Source organism: Sminthopsis crassicaudata, chromosome 5, assembly GCF_048593235.1.
Source record: "Sminthopsis crassicaudata isolate SCR6 chromosome 5, ASM4859323v1, whole genome shotgun sequence".
Lineage (NCBI taxonomy): Eukaryota > Metazoa > Chordata > Mammalia > Dasyuromorphia > Dasyuridae > Sminthopsis > Sminthopsis crassicaudata.
In genome coordinates, this window is record NC_133621.1 from 193,716,660 (window position 1) to 193,736,526 (window position 19,867).

At 36.7% G+C, this 19,867-nt stretch overlaps 1 protein-coding gene across 4 annotated transcripts in view; it reads left to right on the plus strand.

Annotated features, from left to right (window-relative positions):
- The first annotated feature begins 263 nt into the window (after positions 1-263).
- PARP11 (poly(ADP-ribose) polymerase family member 11) overlaps positions 264-19,867 on the plus strand; it is a 31,111-nt gene continuing 11,507 nt past the window's right edge. The window contains exons 1-5 of one of the 4 annotated variants that reach the window (XM_074269236.1): positions 264-428; positions 12,820-12,951; positions 13,489-13,609; positions 16,177-16,252; positions 19,788-19,860. In XM_074269236.1, coding sequence (XP_074125337.1) covers positions 264-428; positions 12,820-12,951; positions 13,489-13,609; positions 16,177-16,252; positions 19,788-19,860 — 567 coding nt within the window. Of the gene's footprint in view, positions 429-1,289; positions 1,502-1,697; positions 1,717-10,830; positions 10,850-12,819; positions 12,952-13,488; positions 13,610-16,176; positions 16,253-19,787; positions 19,861-19,867 lie in introns of those variants that run through there. The other 3 variants (XM_074269237.1, XM_074269239.1, XM_074269238.1) reach the window with 3 other exon arrangements.

Below are 19,867 nucleotides of genomic sequence, written 5' to 3' on the forward strand. Positions count from 1 at the left end.
CTATGACATCTCCCTTTCCCCCTCCTTTCCCCACATAACTGGGAAAATAAAATGTCAGCATCCCCAAAGGGATAGTCATGGCGATGAGTGGGGATGGTGACTTGTTGAGATTAAAGACGTGAGGAAGGTCGGTGGGCAGAGGCGATCCAATGAAAACCCTGGAAACAGCGTAGAGAGATCGAAGAAGCCTATAGATTTGCCCGTCTGGTTGGAGAACCTGGGGGGGATCGGATCGCGTAAGCTATTCGAAAAGGACCTGAGGAATGACAGGAAGGAGGAGGGGGGTGGGGAGAGGGAAAGGGAGGGAACGGGAGAGAGAAAGGCGCCACCACACTTCCCTGCTCCAGGCAGCAGGTAGCAAGAGACCCAGATCGGAGCGGGGTGAGGCGCTTTCCACACACCATCCGGGAGCCCTCCGACCTGGGACAGTAAGTGACCCCGGGGATGGACAGATTTCTTTGAAATGAAGGCTTGTCATTCTAGAATTTCCAGGCTTTTGTTTCCCTGCGCCTAACTTTCCTCAGGGACGTCGTGAAAGAGCCGTCAGCCTGCCGGGGCTAGATAGATTAAGGGTCTCCCAGACTGCAAAATTCCCCAGAAACGGAGATGGGGGTGGGAAGGTAATGGGGGAGCTCAAACGCTCCTCCCGCCGCTCTCCCCAAATCCATCCTCTGTAAAAATGAGGTGTTGCATTGGCTTGATGGCCTCGGAGACGTTTCTCTCGACTGCAAACCTCGATCCTAAAACGTAAACCCCCAATCCCCTCCGTGAGAGCGGATCGCTTGGGTCGTGAGAGGATGACCCGAGGATCCCGCAGAGGGGACGTGGGGGGCGGGGAGAGAGATTCCCGGTCCCCAAGGGCTGGGAGGCCCGGACAGCACGGTTTTCTCCGATCCGGGAAGGATCCTCCGAAACCGTGGGGTTAGAAAAGGGCTTTTGACTGGACGGGATGGAATTCCTCTGAAGGGGGAAAAGATATGGGGAGCTTTACTTGAAGCGTCCTCCCCATCCCCCCGGACCAAATTATTCATTATTTAAGGTTGCGGCCTCGGGCGGCCTTCTGGTATCTGAGGGCCTACATCTCCCCCGGCCTATCCTAAGCTGCCTGAGGGCAGGGGTTGCTACCCTTCTGGAGGGTAGGAGGTGCCTGCAGAGGCCGGGCGGGCGGCCCGGCCGGGCGGGGCGGGGCGGCTGGGGTGAGGAGGCTCCCCGGGTCACCTCCCTCTCCCGCCCCGCCCCGCGGCCGCCCCCGGCAGGCGGGTGGGTTGGTGGAGGGGGGGCGTGGCTCTGGGGTGGCCGGAAGTCGGAAGTGTGGCCGGTAGGCGAAAGTGGCTGCCGTTGCCGCCGGGGTTAGCTGCAGTCGCGGGGGTAGGTTACCCCAGACAAGCCGCCTATCGATCCCTCCGAGGGCCCTCCGGAAAGCCGCCGCCGGCGTCCCTACCCCGCTCCTTCTGGGGGCGGCTCTCCCGCTCTTGCCTCCATCATGTGGGAGGCGAATCCGGTGAGTGGCAGGGCGGGGCAGGGCGGGGCGGGGCGGGGCGGCGCTGTGACTGGGTACGAGAGGGGCGGGGGAGCCTTCGAATTCCCGCCCCCCCCTCCTCCCAGGGCCCGGGCTTCGAGTTCCGCGTGCTAAGGGCCCGAGCCCCCAGAGCGTCGTCTGCCGCGCCCCGCCAAGCGCTGTCACTGTCCTTGTCCCTCCGGCCCTGCAGCGTCGGGGTCAGTGTCGGGGGTGGGGGGTGGGGGTGGGGGAGGCGGGCTCGGGCTCCTCCTTCTCTGGTGGCGATCTGCCGCAGAGGGGCTTCTTTCTCCCTTTGTTGTACCCGCTCCCCCAAACCCTCAGAGTCTCGGACCCAGAAAAAATCGGGGATGACATCCAGAATCTGCCTTTTTTTTTTTTTTTTTTTTGCTAGCCGCCGTGGGCGAGACGTGTTATCCCTGTAGGCTTCCATTTTCTCGTGTGTAAAGTGAGGTGTTGCGCTAAGTGGCTTTTAAAGAGGCCCGTTCGTGCTCTAAATTGGTGATTTAACCTCTGGTCTGTCTCCATCCGGAAGAAGGGACCCTCCCACAGTAGGTTCGCAATCCATCTAGTTTCACCCACAGCTGAATTTGCAATTCCTTATCTGTTTTAGCTGAATTTGTTATCTTTCTTCTCTCACTGCGGGATTTACAATCCAATTTGTTCCTCCCACAGTTGAATTTGCAATCCCCCTTCTCTCTCAGCTGAATATGGCATCCCCCTCCCCTCACTGCGGGATTTGCTGTCTCCCTCCTCTCACTGCTGAATTTGCAATCCCCCTCCCCTCACTGCGGGATTCGCAATCCACCTTGTTCCTCCCAGAGGTGAATTTGCAATCCCCCTTTCACTGCAGGATTTGCAGTCCCCTTTTTCTCACTGCTAGATTTACGATCCCCCTCCTCTCTCAATTGAATTTGCAAATCTACCCCCCACACTGCAGGATTTGCCATCCACCTTGTTCCTTCCACAGTTGAATTTGCAATCCCCTTTCTCTCACTGCAGGTTTTGTAGCCCCCTTTCTCTCACTGCTGCATGTGCAATCGCCTTCCCCTCAATGCTGGGTTTACAATCCCCCTCCTCTCTCTGCGGGATTTGCAGTCCCCCTCCTCTTATTGCGGGATTTGCAATCCCCCTCCTCACTGCTGCATTTGCAATCCACCTTGTTCCTCTCACAGCTGAATTTGCAATCCCCCTCTTATCACTGCTGGATTTGCAATCCTCCCTCCCCCTTCCCACTGAAGGATTTTCAGTCCGCCTTGTTTCTTTCATAGTTGAATTTCCTATCTCCACCCCGCCTCCCAACACCGCCTCCCCCCCTACTCAAAAGCTCACGCAGTTCTTGTTCATTCGTTCCTGATTCTTCTAGACACTACAGACTATACCATCCTTGGCACTTAAGGAAAGCTAACACTTTACAAAGGAGGAAATGGGCTCCAAGAGATGAAGTCAGCTAATGTTCCATTAATTGCCTACTGTGTGCCAGGCACTGTGACGATTTACCCAAGGTTACACATTAAGTAACAAAATCAGGTCTGTCTACTCAGGATAGGGCCCCTGAAAAGCTAATGGCTCATCTCCTCTACAATCAGTGACCTGGAAAAAAAAAATTCCATTCTGATGTAACAAGATTTTTATTTGGTAGTAAAGAGAGGCCATAAATTTGCTTTAAGGGAAATTTTTTTTTTTTTTTTGCAACAATTCTTATGGCACACGGAGGAGATAATGGGAGAAAGGGAGAAGCTGCTTTTTATCTTTTCGATGAAATATTTCTTTTTCTTTTCTTATCTTATTGAAGATCTGAAAAGTACCATTTGCAAGTACCCTGTTCTGGGCCTCTTGATTAGGCCTTATACCTCCTGTATTTTTCTATAATTTTCTTTTTAACAATTATTTGAAGTGCTCTATTCAAAAAACAGATTTCCATAGGCTAAGAAAAATTAAATAAAAATGCAGTAATTTATTATTAATATAGAACTATGACATAACCAAAGTCAAGAAATAACTGCTTCCTAAATTTATACCTAATTGATAAGGCACCCTTAATTTTAATATGTATTTACTTTTGCTTCTCACGTACAACCTATTATATTCCCTCACACACTCACCCCCAGGTTTATGTGATGTTTCTATTAAAGTGAGACAGTTGTATCAAGAAGTTCCACCTTCTTGTTAGCTTTATCAAATAGAGAATATCTGATGTGTCGGACAAGATTTGTAGATTTATTATTATGGCTCTACTACTAGTCATTTTCTAAAATATTTTAGCAGTGTACTTATAATTCTGCTATAGCAAACCTTTTGTTAAGACTATGCCATTTTTATCAGTTATTTTACCAATTAGATAAACTGCAGTAGATAGGCTAATCATATATTCAGTTGTTTAGTAGTTCACAATATCTCTAAACCTGGCATTCTTATTTTTTTTTTTATTATATACTTTCGATAATTATAGTCAACAGTATCCAGACCATCCAAAAATCCTTCTTTGCTAACAGCATGCCTTCCTTTAGCCATTAATCAGATCTAGTTTTATTTTCATAATCTGCTTACTGATTTAAAATTGTGTGAGTTTTTCCTTTCCCAAATCTTAATTTTTCCATAGCTAATTTTTATATTTCAGTATTTACAAAAACCCAGTAAATATCTTAAACACACACACACACATACACACACACAAAGATGCATATAACAGTTTTAGCCATTTATCCAAGATTTTTAAAAATATCATTCTTTGGCAAACTCAACACCTGAAATCTTTGGTTTTTATCTGAAAAGTAATTATCTGGCCTCTTAATCTATTTTGTAGGCTGATCAGTCCTCTCTCTTTATAATTCATGTAGTTTAAATCGACTTCAAAGGAGAACAATCATGCAAATGCTCACATGTCAACAATAAAACAAAACCCGCCAATTTTTAAAAGCAGGGTCTCTATCTTGTAGTTCTAACCAGATTGCCAGATAGAATACGAAGTTGGTATTGACTCATGAAAAAAATCATTAATATTATTGGAGAAATGGGGGAAAGTGCAAAGAACTACAATTTGGGTAATGTTTTAAGTGTATTCAAAAGAAGAAAAATCAAATAATTTGGGCAGGTTAGCAGTCATCAGCTATAGTTTGCAACAACATAAAAATAATTCTCTACATTCAGTTTCTGATCTCAATGGCTTTAAAAAAAGTAATTTAGTAATCTTAACAATTTGTGAAGCAAATCAGAATTGTAAAATTGTCTCTTTTTCCTACTCAGAATGTATGGTGGGGATGGGAGAGAGAAATGGGGAAAGAATGGAGTTTTTTACAAAATTCAAAATAAGAAATATATATGGATGTTTTGAAAGTCACCAGAAGAATAAGTGTTACTTTTTCTTCTTCATAAAGTGAAACTTTTGGAAGTGAAGTGGAGGGCTAAGACCTTGCTTTCCATTTGGTTTCTGTCAGGTATACTCAGAATAATCCTGCAGCATGAATGGTGCTTGGTTATTTATATAGCCTCTTCATGGAGCTTTTTCTCCTTAAAATATGTGGATCCAATCGTTTTCTCTATTTCTTAAATGATCGCTAGGAGTACCTTTTAAAGATACTTTATTTTCCCCCAAACACATAAAACAATTTAAATAGTTTATATAAAATAATTTTAATATTCATTTTTAAAAGTTTTGAGTTTCAATTTCTTTCCCCCCAGCACTATATGTGCAATCCTGTAAAGCATATTTCCATATTAGTCATTTTGTGAAAGAAAACTCAAAAAGAAAGTGAAAAAAATATTTTTGTCTATACCCAGAATCCATTAGTTCTTTCTTCAAAGTGGATAGCATTGGTATCTTCTTAGATCACTATTTGTTTAGAAAAGTTAAGCCATTCACAGTTGCTCATCATACAATTTTACTGTTTCTGTGTACAATGTTTTCCCAATTCTGCTCACTTCACTCAGCATCCATTCATGAAAGCCTGTCCAGGTTCTTCTGAAGTCATCATGCTCTCATTTGTTATAGCACAATAATATTCCATTATAAGAAAATATCACTCATTCAGCCGTTCCCCAGTTGAAAGGATCCCCTCAATTAACCATCAGGAAGAGCTTCTAGAAACATGTTGGTACAAATGGATCCTTTGGAATACAGATCCAGTAGTAGTGTTGCTAGATCAGAAAGTATGTAGTTTTATAGCTTTTGGCATAGTTCCAAATTGCTCTCAACAATGGTTGGTTCAGTTCATAATTCTTATTAATACAGGGCTTTAGTGCCGCAGCTTTCCCACATTCCCTCTGATATTTGTCATTTTTCTTTTCTTTTGTATTTGATAACAAGACATTTGCTTTGGGGACACCTGGCTGCCCCCTTAACCCTAGGTCCATAGTCATTGATTAGCTGTCAATATTGGGTAGATCCCCAGTGCTTTAGTAAGGAGAATGTACACTCCCTGCTCAGTTAAGGGATTTGCGAGGCATACGGGTGTTCAAGTTGAGTGGATCTCGGGAAGCCAGTAATCAGCTAGCTCGCTTTTAAGACGTATACCTAGAGGTGACTGTGGAGCCTGCTTCCTGCTTGTCAGACATTCCGGGGTACGTGAGTAGATTCTGGAGCCTGTGGACCTCACCGACCTTGCGGACGCGCGGACCCTGCGAACCCCCGTGGACCCTTCGAACCCCGCGAACCCTAAATGCGCGGATTCCGCGGATCGGGAGGATCCCAGAGCAAGAGGTGGAGAGCCGCTGTGCTCTGGCTTATCAATCATTTTTTAGTTTACCAATCCACTGGCATTGGCAAATATGACCATCACTTTGACACTTACAATGCAATATAACTTCCATAATGGGGTTAGGGGGGAAGAGGTGTGGATCTCAGTTGCCCTCTGAGACCCTACCTCGCACCCATCCGATCACCTTTAAAGATCCCTGTGAGAAATCTACCTACATTTTCATCAAATAAACTGAAATATTTTCTTGCTATCTGTTGATTTCAGGACAAGTTCTCTATTAATAGTAGTGCTCCATCTTCAGGAATATAATTAATGTTGTCTATTTCAGCATTAGTGTAAAATCTGAATAATATGATATTTAATGATTTCTGGCAGACTTAGATATTTCTTCTTAAAAATTATAGGAATATTCAAAACAAACATTAGATTTTATATTGTTATCCATATTTGTATTATCCATGACAAAACTTAAACATTGAATTTCCCCTCTTCTGTTTCAAGATGCAACTTAATGCTCATATTAGCCTAAGCTTAAGATAACATTTACTATTAAAAAAAAAAAAAACACAAAAAAATAAATCAACACTACCCTAGAACATAGAGTTGTCCTTCATGGTTCAAGGCACAGGACCCTGTGAATATGGAAAACTACAAATAACTAGCCCCTAAATCTTTATTTTTAATAATTTTGATCATATTGAACACACAAAACAAAACAACACATAAACAAGTGAATGAATAAATAAAAAAATATTCATAAAAAGTTGCAATTTCTATGAGAAATTGATATCTTGCATAAGAAAAGCATCTAATTCAAGAATTTCTTTTAGGAAAGTGCAACATACAAAAGATCACTGCAGAGAAAATTACCAGACTGAATTTGGATGGTAGAGAGACAGTTGGGTTTCCAAAGAGAGTATCTATCGCACTGAAACTTTTTAATAAAATTTAACTGTTTATAATAAATTTATGTATGTATATCAATAGTAGTAAATGATAAAATAATAATATGCAGTATTTATGACTTACTAATTTTTTTTCATACGCATATCACCTGGTATTTTCTCAGTTTATTGCAAATCTCCAAAAATTCCAATTTAATTATCCATGGCCAGCCTGCAAATAACCAAAACCACAAATGTTAAGTCCACTTAAGTTAAGGGATAGTATATTCTAAAACTAAATAGAAATTCTGATTTGTGTTAGCTCTTCTATTAATCCAGATCATTGAGAATTAAATATTTGCAAAATTTCACTTGTTCATGGAACATTATATACACATAATTTAAGAATTCTCTTCATTCTGTATTTGCCTCTTTAGTCCCAATAGCATGCACATACAATGTTGATTTAACATCAATTGTGCTAATGTTACTTTAACTCTGTCCATAGTTCCTAGTCTAAGTCAAAAAGTCTTTGGAATAACTTTAATGTGTGAAATCAAGTTAAAGAGCAATCATTCAATTTTATTTTTACATATTATTTTCTTTTAAGATGGTATCATGAAATCTGTTGAGATTTTACAGTCAGAAGGAGTTTTCAAATAAGCATAAGGCCAGGGATAAAAGAGTTGTTAAGCTGTCCAAAGTAGCTAACATCACCAATTCTAAGGTAAGCATCTAGCTCCTTTCAATATGCAAGCTTAGGGAGGAGAGAAAAAAAAAAAAAAAAAAAAAGATAAATTTTCTGGGAAAGGCAAAAGCAGTTGCAATCCATGACTTACTTGGCTTGGAGAAAATGACTTCTCTTCATGTTGGCAGTCATTCTCTTGTAGGGGTTGAAAGGAGAATAACAAAGTCTCTGTTATCAGTGAAAGAAGATGCTATCCTCTAAGAGGAGCCAATACTGCTATCTTTTTTGGTAAATTAAATTTTACTTTAATTTTGAGCAACCATGTAAGTATTCAGATATATGAAAAAGAACAAAAATGAAAAGACACAAAAAAGAAAACATAAGTATAAACATTTTATTTGCATACTTCATTTATTGATGAAGTCATTCAACAAGCATTTATTAATGCTTGGTATTTTCTGTGCCAAGCAATATTTTAAATGTTTAAAAATACAATGAAATAGTCCCTACACTCAAATTTTACATTTTATTGTTTTTCTGTTCTCTTTTCATAGATGTCTTTCAAAGGTTTTTTTTTTTTAAATCTTCATATTCATCATTTCTTATGACATGGTAATATTCTGTTAATGTACCACACTTTATTTAGCCATTCATCAAATAGAAATTTACTCTTAATACTTCAATATTACAAAAAGTGGTGATATTAATATGTTGAGGTATATAGAAACTTTTTGTCTTTAACCTCAGTATGTGCCTAGAAGTGAAATCTCTGAGTCAAAGTATTTGAAGTTATTAGACATAGTTACCAGACATATTGAATGGCATCACACAAAAAAGAATTATATTTTCTGTTGCAAAAATTATTCCTGAATAGGTTAATTATATAAAGTGAGATGAGAGACACATTAGCGCAGTTGATAAAAATTAGAAGAATAGATATGGAGGAAAAATGTGTGCAATTAAAACAAATCAAACCTGATCTATTTAAACAATTTATTGACTTAACCTGGAGAAAAGGACATCAGTACTGATTATAACAACTTAAGAAATTTGAACCATGTAAATAATTTGTCATCATGAGGGGGCCAAAAGAGTTCTAAAAGATAAATTTGACTTTCTGGGTAAGGAGAAAATGATGTTAGCCTAAAGCAACAAGCACCATTTAAAAGTACTAATTCAGATGGGAAATTGTATACAGAAAGATGGTAGAAGATTAGGATCAGTACTACAATACCCTTCTCCCTCAAAACAAACAAACAAAAAACCAAAAAGCCCAACCCAACAATAAGAAAACTTAACTCTCCAACAAGAAGCAATAAAGGGGAAAATTAATTTAAAGAAAGCTTGGCATGATCAAATAAGATAAAACGTAAATAATGCTTTGCAAACTTTAAAGCCATTTACTTAAAGGATGGTTACTGTTATTATTGTTATGTCCTAACAAAGCAAATTTTTAAGAAAGCCATTCACAGATGAAATTGGAAGGACAATAAATAGAGAAATGATGGAAAACTCTCTAAGGATTTTTTAAATAACTAACGTCACTTTCAAAGACAATGGAGCTTATATTTGAACTCTTAATATCACAAACTTTCATGTGCTTGTGGGAAAAGTGGAAGGGTCACTAAAAAAATCAAATATGAGAGGAAAACCAAAACCAAAAGCAGGTGAATTAGAGAACAAATAAATGCGGAGAAGGTCTATGCTATATGCAACACTAATTTAAGGGTACTGAAAGATGCATTCTCAAGATTTCTTTTAAAGTAGGGAAGATATCAAAAGCTTGGAAAACTTTTTTTTTTTTTTTTCTTAAGGCAATCAACAAGATGCCAATACCTAACAAACTGTCCCAATCCCTAAAAAGGTGTGTCAGAGTATAGTCGCCCCAAATACTGAGATCCATTGTCATGAGAGTATCAGAAGAAAATGTTTCCTGAATCAGATTCCACATCAAATTATATCTTTATCATCATACAATTGCCTCAAAGATGTTAGGAAACCAAGGTTCTCTGTGCTTATTTTTCTATTGTAAAAATGCATAAAATGTGATACTTAGCAAGATTTTAAAGCACCTATTCTTTTTTTGTACATCCTAAAAAAAACTTAGAAATACAAATGAATCAACATGTACAGATGATTAGGTGATGAACATCACTCATTTCTTTTCATGTGCCTTAGAATAGTCATTACCTAATGAATTAATGAGTTTTACATTATGATATTCCAAGTTACATTTCTATCTAATCCATTCATTTTTTTTTAACCATGTTCCCACTATTATTTATAGAAGGAATATTGGGCAGCTACACTTCACAGGAAGGTCACAAATTATTTTTATTAGCTCTTTGCATAACTGAATTAAGAATTGAAATATATAAAAACCTAATTTTTAAAATAAATTTTAATTCATCATGTAATTTTAAAAAATTGTAAGTAGAGTCAGTTTAAAGATTTTGAAAAAATCTATAATTTATAGAAAGACTATCTGAATTTGGAGAAGAATCTGACAAATGGAAATATGTATAAAGTAATTTTACAAATATACACCTACTTTACAAATATATACCTACTTGTGACCATCTTTAGGGAAGGGAGGAAAGAAGGGAAGAAACAAATTTACATGATAACTTTGTTGTATGTTTAAAAGGAATAACAAATTTTACATAGATTTGTGGTTTCATATGCCATTTTCTTTTATTTTAATGTTATGAAAATGCTTGGTTCATTCCACAAATTAAAATTTTTAAAAATGATAATATAGCAGAAATTATGTTTTGAATGAAAATCACTGGAGGGAGAGGAGAGAATAAGCATTTGTTATATGTAGAATGTACTGTGCTATGCACTTTACAAATATTTCATCCTACAACTCTTTGAGGTAAATGCTACTATATTACCTCCGTTTTTACAGTTAAGAAAACTATAATAAACTTAATAATCTAAAGGTTATGTGACTTACTTCCCCAGAGTCCCAATGCTAGTAAGTATCCAAGGTTGTAATTGAATTCATGTCTTCCTGATTCCAGGTCCCAGCACTATATCCCTTATACCATCTAATTAGTGTGTGAGTATTTTTGTAATTCTTATTATACAATTCCATATTATTTTCTAAAAAAAAGTGAGCCAGAGTTCCACTAACAATGTATTAGCAGGCTAATTTTTCTAGTAATACCAGTATTGAATTTTAGTGTCTTTTATTATGCTTGCCATTTGATGTATCAAATGGCCTCCCTTTAAAAAACAAAACAAATCAAATCAAACAAACAAACAAACAAAAAAACAAAAAACAAAACCTGCATTTCTCTGAATACTTTTTCATATAGTTTACCAGAGAACTTATGGGGTATGAACCATATGTGAGGCTTGAGAGACCCCTAATATTTACCAAAATAGGTACAAATATATATGTTTTATGGCTAATTCTGCAACCATGGGCGAAATGATTTTATTACCTTGCAGCTTGGTTTTCCCATCATTAATTAGGTTGAGAACTGTGACTTCTGATAGTTTGAGTGGCAGGAAAAAACATAATATAAACTAGCAAAAGCATTTTGCAAACTCTCCGTAGGATGAGTAATTTTTGGAACGTCTGAGAGGATTTCAAGGAATATAAGTTTAAGGGGGGAAGCTTGAAGATCATCTAGTCCCATTTTCTCCATTTTTAATGAATAGTTATACAGCTTCATTTTAAGGCTTACAATGATGGATACAAGCCAGTATATTTTGTTATTGGATAGTCCCAATGTTAGAAGATATTATCTTTATATTCGGCTTAAATATAATTCTTTGTCTTTCAACAAACACTCCACCCACTGATTTTACACCTTGCCATTTGGAGTTGCATAGCATAAATTTTTATCCATCGAATATTTGAAGACAGCAGCCATGTGACCCATATCTTTTTTCTTCTCAGGGGTACCAAAAAAAGCAAGAAAATTTTGTACCCAAAACATCATTCAGAGATTTAGTACTTAGGCTGATTCTAGGAAAGTGACTGAGTAGAGATACTTCTCCATTTTCTCTGGTAATGGATAGAAGAAGAACCCCAAGAAACCAAGTCTCTAAATTTTTAGAAAGTTGACACTAATCCAAAACAAATTTTGTGGTAATTTTGTGTGTACAATAAATTACATATTCAATTTTCTTCCTTTTCCTTTCCTCCTTTATTTTTAATCCTATTCTTTCGGTTCCTTTTTTCATTCTTCTAAACCATAAGATCACTAAAAAGATGAATTTCAATAGAAAAGAAAGGAGATATAGAAGAATCCTAAAAGATTACCATCCTAAATAGTCTTGCTGTTTAAAGTACTGTGATAAATCTTGTCTTTTTAAACATTGAGCAAAATGGATTTAAATCTTAAATCCTTTAGCCCTTGCCAGTTGCGATGTTTTATCTCTTAATACCTTAATTTTAATTAATATCTTAATTTTAAATTGTAAAATAGGAAGAAAACTCCTCCCAAACTTCTGTTTCTCTTCTCTTACTCCTTTCCTGAATGATAAATCCTTGGATTTTTGTAGAGACAATTTCATTCAAAAAATAATGATGGGTACTATTTTCTTTCTTCCTTCCTTTCTTTCTTTCTTTCTTTCTTTCTTTCTTTCTTTCTTTCTTTCTTTCTTTCTTTCTTTCTTTCTTTCTTTCTTTCTTTCTTTCTTTCTTTCTTTCTTTCTTTCTTTCTTTCTTTCTTTCTTTTTTTGCATTGTTCAGATGAAATTGGTCTTATAATTGTTGATTCTTTTGGCAAAATAGATGTTAAAATGGAAATTTTCTGACAAATAAACCACTTCTGTTAATGATATATTTGATAAAAAAAATTCATGTACCTGATTCCTAAATGCAACAATGAAATTTTAGCATTTTTTAAATGTTGTTTTGATTCGATAGACTAAATTGATAGGTACAAAAGCCTGAATGGAAAAAACCCTTGAAATGAAATTTATTGGAAAGAAAAACATTGTCTTGACATGGCATTTTTCAAATCATTGAGTCATTAAGGAAATGTCTTTCTCCTTTTCTCTCTGACATTTCAGGCAATGTTTCACAGAACCACAGAAGAATTCTGTTCAAAACCAAACACCAATGGAATGAATGAGATGGACACATCAGATACTCAGTGGGGTTGGTTTTACTTGGCAGAATGTGGGAAGTGGCACATGTTTCAGGTATCTCCACTTCTTTTGTTTAGCACAAGGGTTTTAAATAAGATATCAAAAGAGTTTTTGATTTAAGGACTTCCAGAAAAATTAGTATGAATGCTAAGAAAAATTTTAAAATTAATGGAAGAGTAATTTACTTAAAATAAATTTGATAAATGCTAACATGATTTTTTTAATTGGAATTTTGTTTGGGAAGTATAATAATAAATTTGATCAATAAATGTGATCAATTTTGTCCTCAATAGGTTTAGATTTTGTGGACGAGTGAAATTTTTTGCAAACCTAAATATAAGTAGTTACTAAGGTATGGTGATTTTAAAGATTGTAAGATGCTGAATAAAGTTACGGTGATTTTAAAGCTTCCTTCCTTGAAATTAAAAAAGACAATAGACAGTTTTTATTTTTTGTTAATGTGCTATGCTCCTAAAAATATGAGGTGCCTGAAACCTTTGAGATTTGCTTTATAGATAAGTTTATAGTCTTTCTGACCAAACTATTGATTTGTACATCAAGTAAAATACAACTTTCTGATTTATTTTAAAGCCGGACACCAATATTCAATGTTCAGTTAGCAGTGAAGATATTGAAAAAAGCTTCAAAGAAAACCCCATTGGTTCTATTTCTTTCACTACTTCCAAATACAGCTACAAGCTAGATTTTGCAGGTATGTTTCTTCCTTAATAGTTGTCTTTATATATCATTCGTGTTGATGAGATAAAGTCCACAACAATTAGCTAGTCTAATTGTAAAATAGTGAGAGCGTGATATGCTAAATATGAGGAAAAACTGTTGTTTAATAGTACTAAGTACAACGATATTATTTCTTGCTGATTGATAGAATAATAAAATCCAGGAGTTCAAAGAGACTTCAGAGATTACTTAGTCCAAACACTAATATGAAGAATGAATACCCTATATAATATCCCTGGCATGTAGTCATCCATTCTTTCTTTGCCTCCCTCCAGTATTCAGGAACCTCCCAAGGCAATTTATTCCATTTTGGACAGCTGTGTCATTTCTCCTTCTCTTAAATTGAAATCTGTCTCACTATTGATCTAAAATCAGTCGAGTATATAGATATTTTATATATGGATATATGGATTATAATATATCTTGAATCCATGTAGTGTTGCTCTTTCACTCATTCTCCCACCATCCTTCAGGAGCAGGAGGAAAACCAGAAGCAAATTTATCTTTATCCTTGTAAAGAAGAAATGAAAGGACTTACGTGACTTGTCAATAACATAATATCACACCAAATCAATATAGCTCTATGTTTTTCTTTGATGTAAGACTGTACTATAATTAATTTTAATTTTTTTTACCATTATCTTTTTCTTTTGGGTCTTCCACCCATTTTCTAGTTAATGTAGAAACCATTTATGTTTTGTATTTTATTCATGACATATAGCCATTCTCAGATACAATGTGAAAATTAATTAGAGTTGATTCCTTTTAGTATAAGTTTCTAGATTCATCCAACTGTTTGCTGCCTTGACTAAAACAAGAGTACATTTTGATTATTACACAATTCAGTTTTATACCTATTTTTTCCATGCTATTGTAAATAGTAACTTATATGACAGCACTAGTTTCATGTCAGTAGTGAAATTTGGGATAGAAATAAAACTGAGAAGCTTAATACAGATAAATATCTAAAATACAAATACCTAAAAAGTTGCTATTGTATTTAAGTATTTTTACTATCACTCTTTCTAACAGGCTATTTTTTTTCAAGAATTATGACCACATTCTCCACATTCAGAACTCTTCATAAGTTATTGATACCTTTAGGAAAAAATAAACAAGAAGTTGCTTGCCAAAATTGTCTGTGAGTTGTTTTGCTGCTGAATATTCAGAAGGAAGATGTCAGGTGGACTCAATCTTCTGTGTAGATTCTTTTTTTTTTTGGAATTATTACTAACATAGTGTAACTTATATAGATACCATTTGTCAGAAAATATAGCACATTAGTGCTCATCCCATCAATTTCAGTAATATATATCTTTATCAATGAGTAGAAATTCTTTATGGTGATAAAAGTACTCTATTTTTTTTAAGGGCACATAAACCCCATGAGGGACAATCATGTCCTTCTTACTCTCCTGCTACTAACTTACTGAGGTTTTCTTCCATAAACCTTACCGAGCATTATAGGAAGATCAAAAAATAATAGCTTCCTTAGAGCTACATGTGTGGATTGTCTTACTGAACACCTATACAATTTTGTTGCCAATATAGCATAACCAGAATTCAGCAAGAAGGTGCCTTTCAAATTCAATACTTCATGGTGATTCATAAGATTTTGATTTGGAAATGATATTAGAATTCATTAAGCTCAGCACCTCTCCAATATTTTACTGATGGTCAAGAGATTAGGTAATTTGGTTCAGATCTCACAGATCCAAACCAAGTCTAGCTCCATATTATTTGTTCAATACATGGACTACTTCATCGTGGAATGACTAAGTGATTCCATTCAAAATGTAAGTTGGCCAAGATCTTGCAGCCTCTCAGATTCACTTCTCAGCTTTGGTAGCTATGTAGAGAAAGACTTAAAAAATATAGGGGGGGAGGCAGTAAGGGGTGAGATGGAGGATGAGGAAGGGAGAAATATAAGTGCGTTTAATTGGTTTTTTATTTTTATAAGTTTGTACATAACTTTTATGGTCATGACTATATTCTGTTATTTCTTTGGTTTTAACTTAAAATATATGGAAGGGAGAGCAAATTGTTATCCCTAAAAAAGTTTCTGAGTTTTGAAAGTGAACTCTGGTCTTATCATCTTTTTATTTTTTAGTAAAATTTTCTAAAGCATTGAGAGAACTTCCCCCCACACACACACACACAAATCAGGTTTGGCATTATAATTTCTTTCTCATTTTATTGCTCTAATTTTCCCCAAAGTTAAGAGTTATTATACCTTACAGTCATTTTTGCGTCTTAATTATGATGCAAAATGAAGGACCTAGCATCATAGGTACTGGGTGAAATTAACCTCTATATCAGCCTAATTTAAGCAGTGATGATATAGTCTTTTGAGTAATCATTTTATGCGATAATTAGTAGGCATGACATGAAGTTCTCTGGGGCCTCCCCCTCCCCCAAGTATTTACTCTGAGATTTCTCAAAGCATCGTAATTCCTTGTTAAGTTATAATGCTTAAATGGCTTTGTGGGAATAGTTTAGTTTTGCATTTCGTTTTATTTTGTTTTGCCGCTCTGTTTTCAGTGATGAAGCAAATGAATCTGACAACTGGAAAACAGCGCTCAATAAAGAGGGCCCCCTTTTCCATCACTGCATTCAGGTAAGAGGAAAGAGAATCAGAATATAATACCCCTCCTTCCCCTAGACTCCTTCTGCGGAAACAGTTCCTAACCTCACCTGACAGTTCTCTAACTTTTAACACCTTCCTTAACTTTTATGTTAAGTACGGTGCTCCCTTTCTAGCCTAGGGGACAGCGCTCTGTGGCTTTCTTCCATTCTCCCCCACCTCCCCTCCCCCCAAAAAAACCCTAGTTAAAAGGACCCTAAAAGAGCCCTTCAAGTAAAATCCGAGTAACTGGAGCGGTCTGCCGCCGCCTCTGCTGCTACCCTCGCCGTTGCTGCCGCCGGCGCCGCCGCCGCCGCCGCTGCTTGCCACCTTTGCAGACCTCCGTAGTGGGACCTCCACGGTAGCCGCTGCAGACATCGGTGCAGCTCCCGCAGCCATGGCAGCCGGGGGAATTGCGGCCGCCGTTGCATTAGGGAGCTATCGGCCAGCACCCGCCTTCATTTTTTGTCTCATCCATCTGAGCTTGGTTAGGCGTGTTTGTCCCCGATCCCTGCTTGTCCTCCATCGTGTGCCAGCTCCCTGCGGAGGACTAAGGGCTGGGGAGTGGTAGACTTCTCTGCCGAAGTCTGTGCTTGACTGCGGTTGACCGCAGGGGTTACCTGTGGTTCCTGGCGGAAAACTAAAGTATGGGGTAGGGGGTGGGGGAATTATTGTATAGTTTGTGGGGGGGTTTTGAATGTAAAAATACTTTTTTTCCCCCCACTTCTCTTTTTCATTAAACTCACAAAACATATTATAGAATTGTTGTTTAATGATAAGATCTGTTAGTAATCAGTATACCCATTACGAGTGCACCGACTGGAGTCAGGAACTCGTGTGTTCAAATCCGGCCCCAGACACTTACTAGCTGGGTGATTTTAGGCAAGTCATTTAACCTAGTTTGCCTCAGTTTCCTCATATGCAAAATTAGCTGAAAAATAAATTGATAAATCACTCCAGTATCTTTGCTAAGGAAATCTCAAGTGATATCAGGAGAAGTTGAATACAGACTGAAGAAAAACAACTATGTATCTATTATATGTGCAGCAAGATCATGACATGCGCTAGCAATATTCTTTTCTGCCTCAAAACAATTCTAGAACAAATCATATTGTAGTTAAAAACCGGTTGTTAAACACGTTAAAGCCTGTAAGGTAAGTTTCAGGAACGGGGATGGAAAAGACCTTGAAAACCTGTAATAATAATTCACTTATATAATGCTTTGTAGTTCCCAAGTGCCTTTCATTATTTCGTTTGCTCTTAACAACAGTAGCACTGTGTTAGGTAAAGCAAATATTATTATCATGATTTCAAAATGAGAAGTTTAAACAATAGGACTTTCCAAGCTGTCATAGCTTAAACTTAGAACTTGAACTGAAGCACTCAGATTTTATATCCTTCCATCCTTCTCAGCCGTATTTGTTAATCTAAACCCTTAAGTGAATTGTTTGCATTACTTCTAATTCCATTTACTTAAAGAAAAAAAAATATAAATACGGAAGGACTTCTAGGAAATATGGCTGTTTAGTCAAGTAATTTTCATTGTGGTATAGCAGCAGCACAGTCTTCTATTTTCAGGTGTTGCATTTCAGAAACATTTTTCTTTTTTGCCTAATTATTCTTAGAGAGATCTTTTCTGGACCCCCAAAAGGAAGATAATAAATCCTAGAGAAGGAAGATAAATATTTTTGGTTATTTACATTAAATAAGATTGAGAAGAAAATCTGCTATTTTTCTCCTGTTCTCAAATGACTCATCACGCAAGTATTGAAACCCCTCTTCTTTCCCAGAGCATTTAAAATTAAGCTGAATGTCATGTTACAGAATGATCTGTAGAAAAATAGCTATGTGCTCTTTTTTCTCTCCTTAATTTTTTTTTCAATTGATAAACATTTATATCTTCTCCTTCACACGTCTCCACTGGATTTTTGTTTGTATTTTACTATAATTACTTATTAAATGTTATTGAGCATACCTCCAAATCCATGATTGTATAGGAGTGATTATAGAAATTGTACAGTATATAGAATGTTAATGCCTTTTCTTCAGAGAATTTGTAATCTGGAAGTAAAATGTGAACTAAGAATAGAAAATATGATATGTATGGAAATAGTTCTTTTGGGGTATGGAAAACTTGCCAGGAGTCAGGAATTTTGCCTTTGTTTCATTAAAGACAATTTGAAAAAAATCATAGGATTGGGATAGGGTGGAATAGGTTGAGTACTAATAAGGAGGATGTATAATGAGTTTAGAATGCTGTAATGGAGAGATTCTTCACCTAAGGGACAGGAACTGGCTTTTAAAAAAATATACATGTGGGTGTATGTCTATCCATGTATGTATGTATGTAAATATATGTATTTCAACATAATTGGTTTCCTTTGCAATCCCATGTATTTTATACATTTAAAAATATTATTCTCAGAAAGGGGAGCATAATCTTCACCAGACTTGCCAGAGGAATCCAAAAAAAGATCAAGAATCTTTGCTATAAAGCATTACAGTATAAAATTAAAAGCTGATTATTTTTAGAGTTAAATAGAGGCCTTTGGAGATTTTTCTTTTTTTTCCATCTTTTAATAAATATTTGACTGGTATATTAAATTCACTTGTTACAGGGGATACAATGATAAGTAAGAGATAATCATTGTCTTTTGCTATCTATCTAGTAGTCTGATCTAAGCAAAAAAATAGGTGAATATAACATGTTGGGGATTATTTAATTTTTATAGTTAGTAATGCCAAACATGATATATAAAGTGCTTTGGAGGTTCAGAAGAAGCAGGGATTACTTACAATAAAGATCATCAGCAAAAGAATTCCTCTAAGAAGAAGAATATGAATTGGGCCTTGAAGGACAAATACGATTTTAATAAGTAGAGATGGGTAAGGAGAAGAAGCCATTCAAGGTGGAGAATTTGAATAGTGTAGAAGTCAAAAACACAAAATGTTTTTGTAGAATGACCAATAGTCTGCTAGTAAGAGAAATATGTAATGGGGCAATCAGAGGTGGCAGATAAGGCTAGGAAGATCAGGATGAGATTGGATTATGACCAGCCTTGAATGCCAGCCAAAGCTTTAGGATTTTATTAACTAGACAGTGTGGAAGCCTGGAGGCTTTTTAAACCAAGAAGATTCTTAGTTAAATTTGTCTTTTTCTTTCCTTGTAATCTCATTTCTGTCGTAGAAAAAACCTGGGAATTTGCTAACACCTGGGCAGTTAGAACCAAATATTGGTTTAAAATAATTATAAACTCCTTGAAGACAAAGTGCATTTTGTTTTTGTCTTTGTATCTCTTATGCCAAACACAATGATCTGCACACAGTAAGTGTTTAATAAATATTTGTTGAATTGTAACTTGCAAATTGGATTAGAAACTTTTCACTAAATTCCTACTCTGAGGCCTCACATTTTCCCAAAACTCCCCAAACCACAATTTACTATCAGAAGAAAGTTGGCAGATAGTTACAGTCAAGTTTCTAATGTGTGGTGTTTTGTTTTGTTTTGTTTTTGTCCTTGTATTTGAAGTTACATCTGTGAAAACGAGGCTATTCCTGTACCATCCCACTGGGAAAATGTGAATACTGAAGAACCGTATCAGGTGAGAA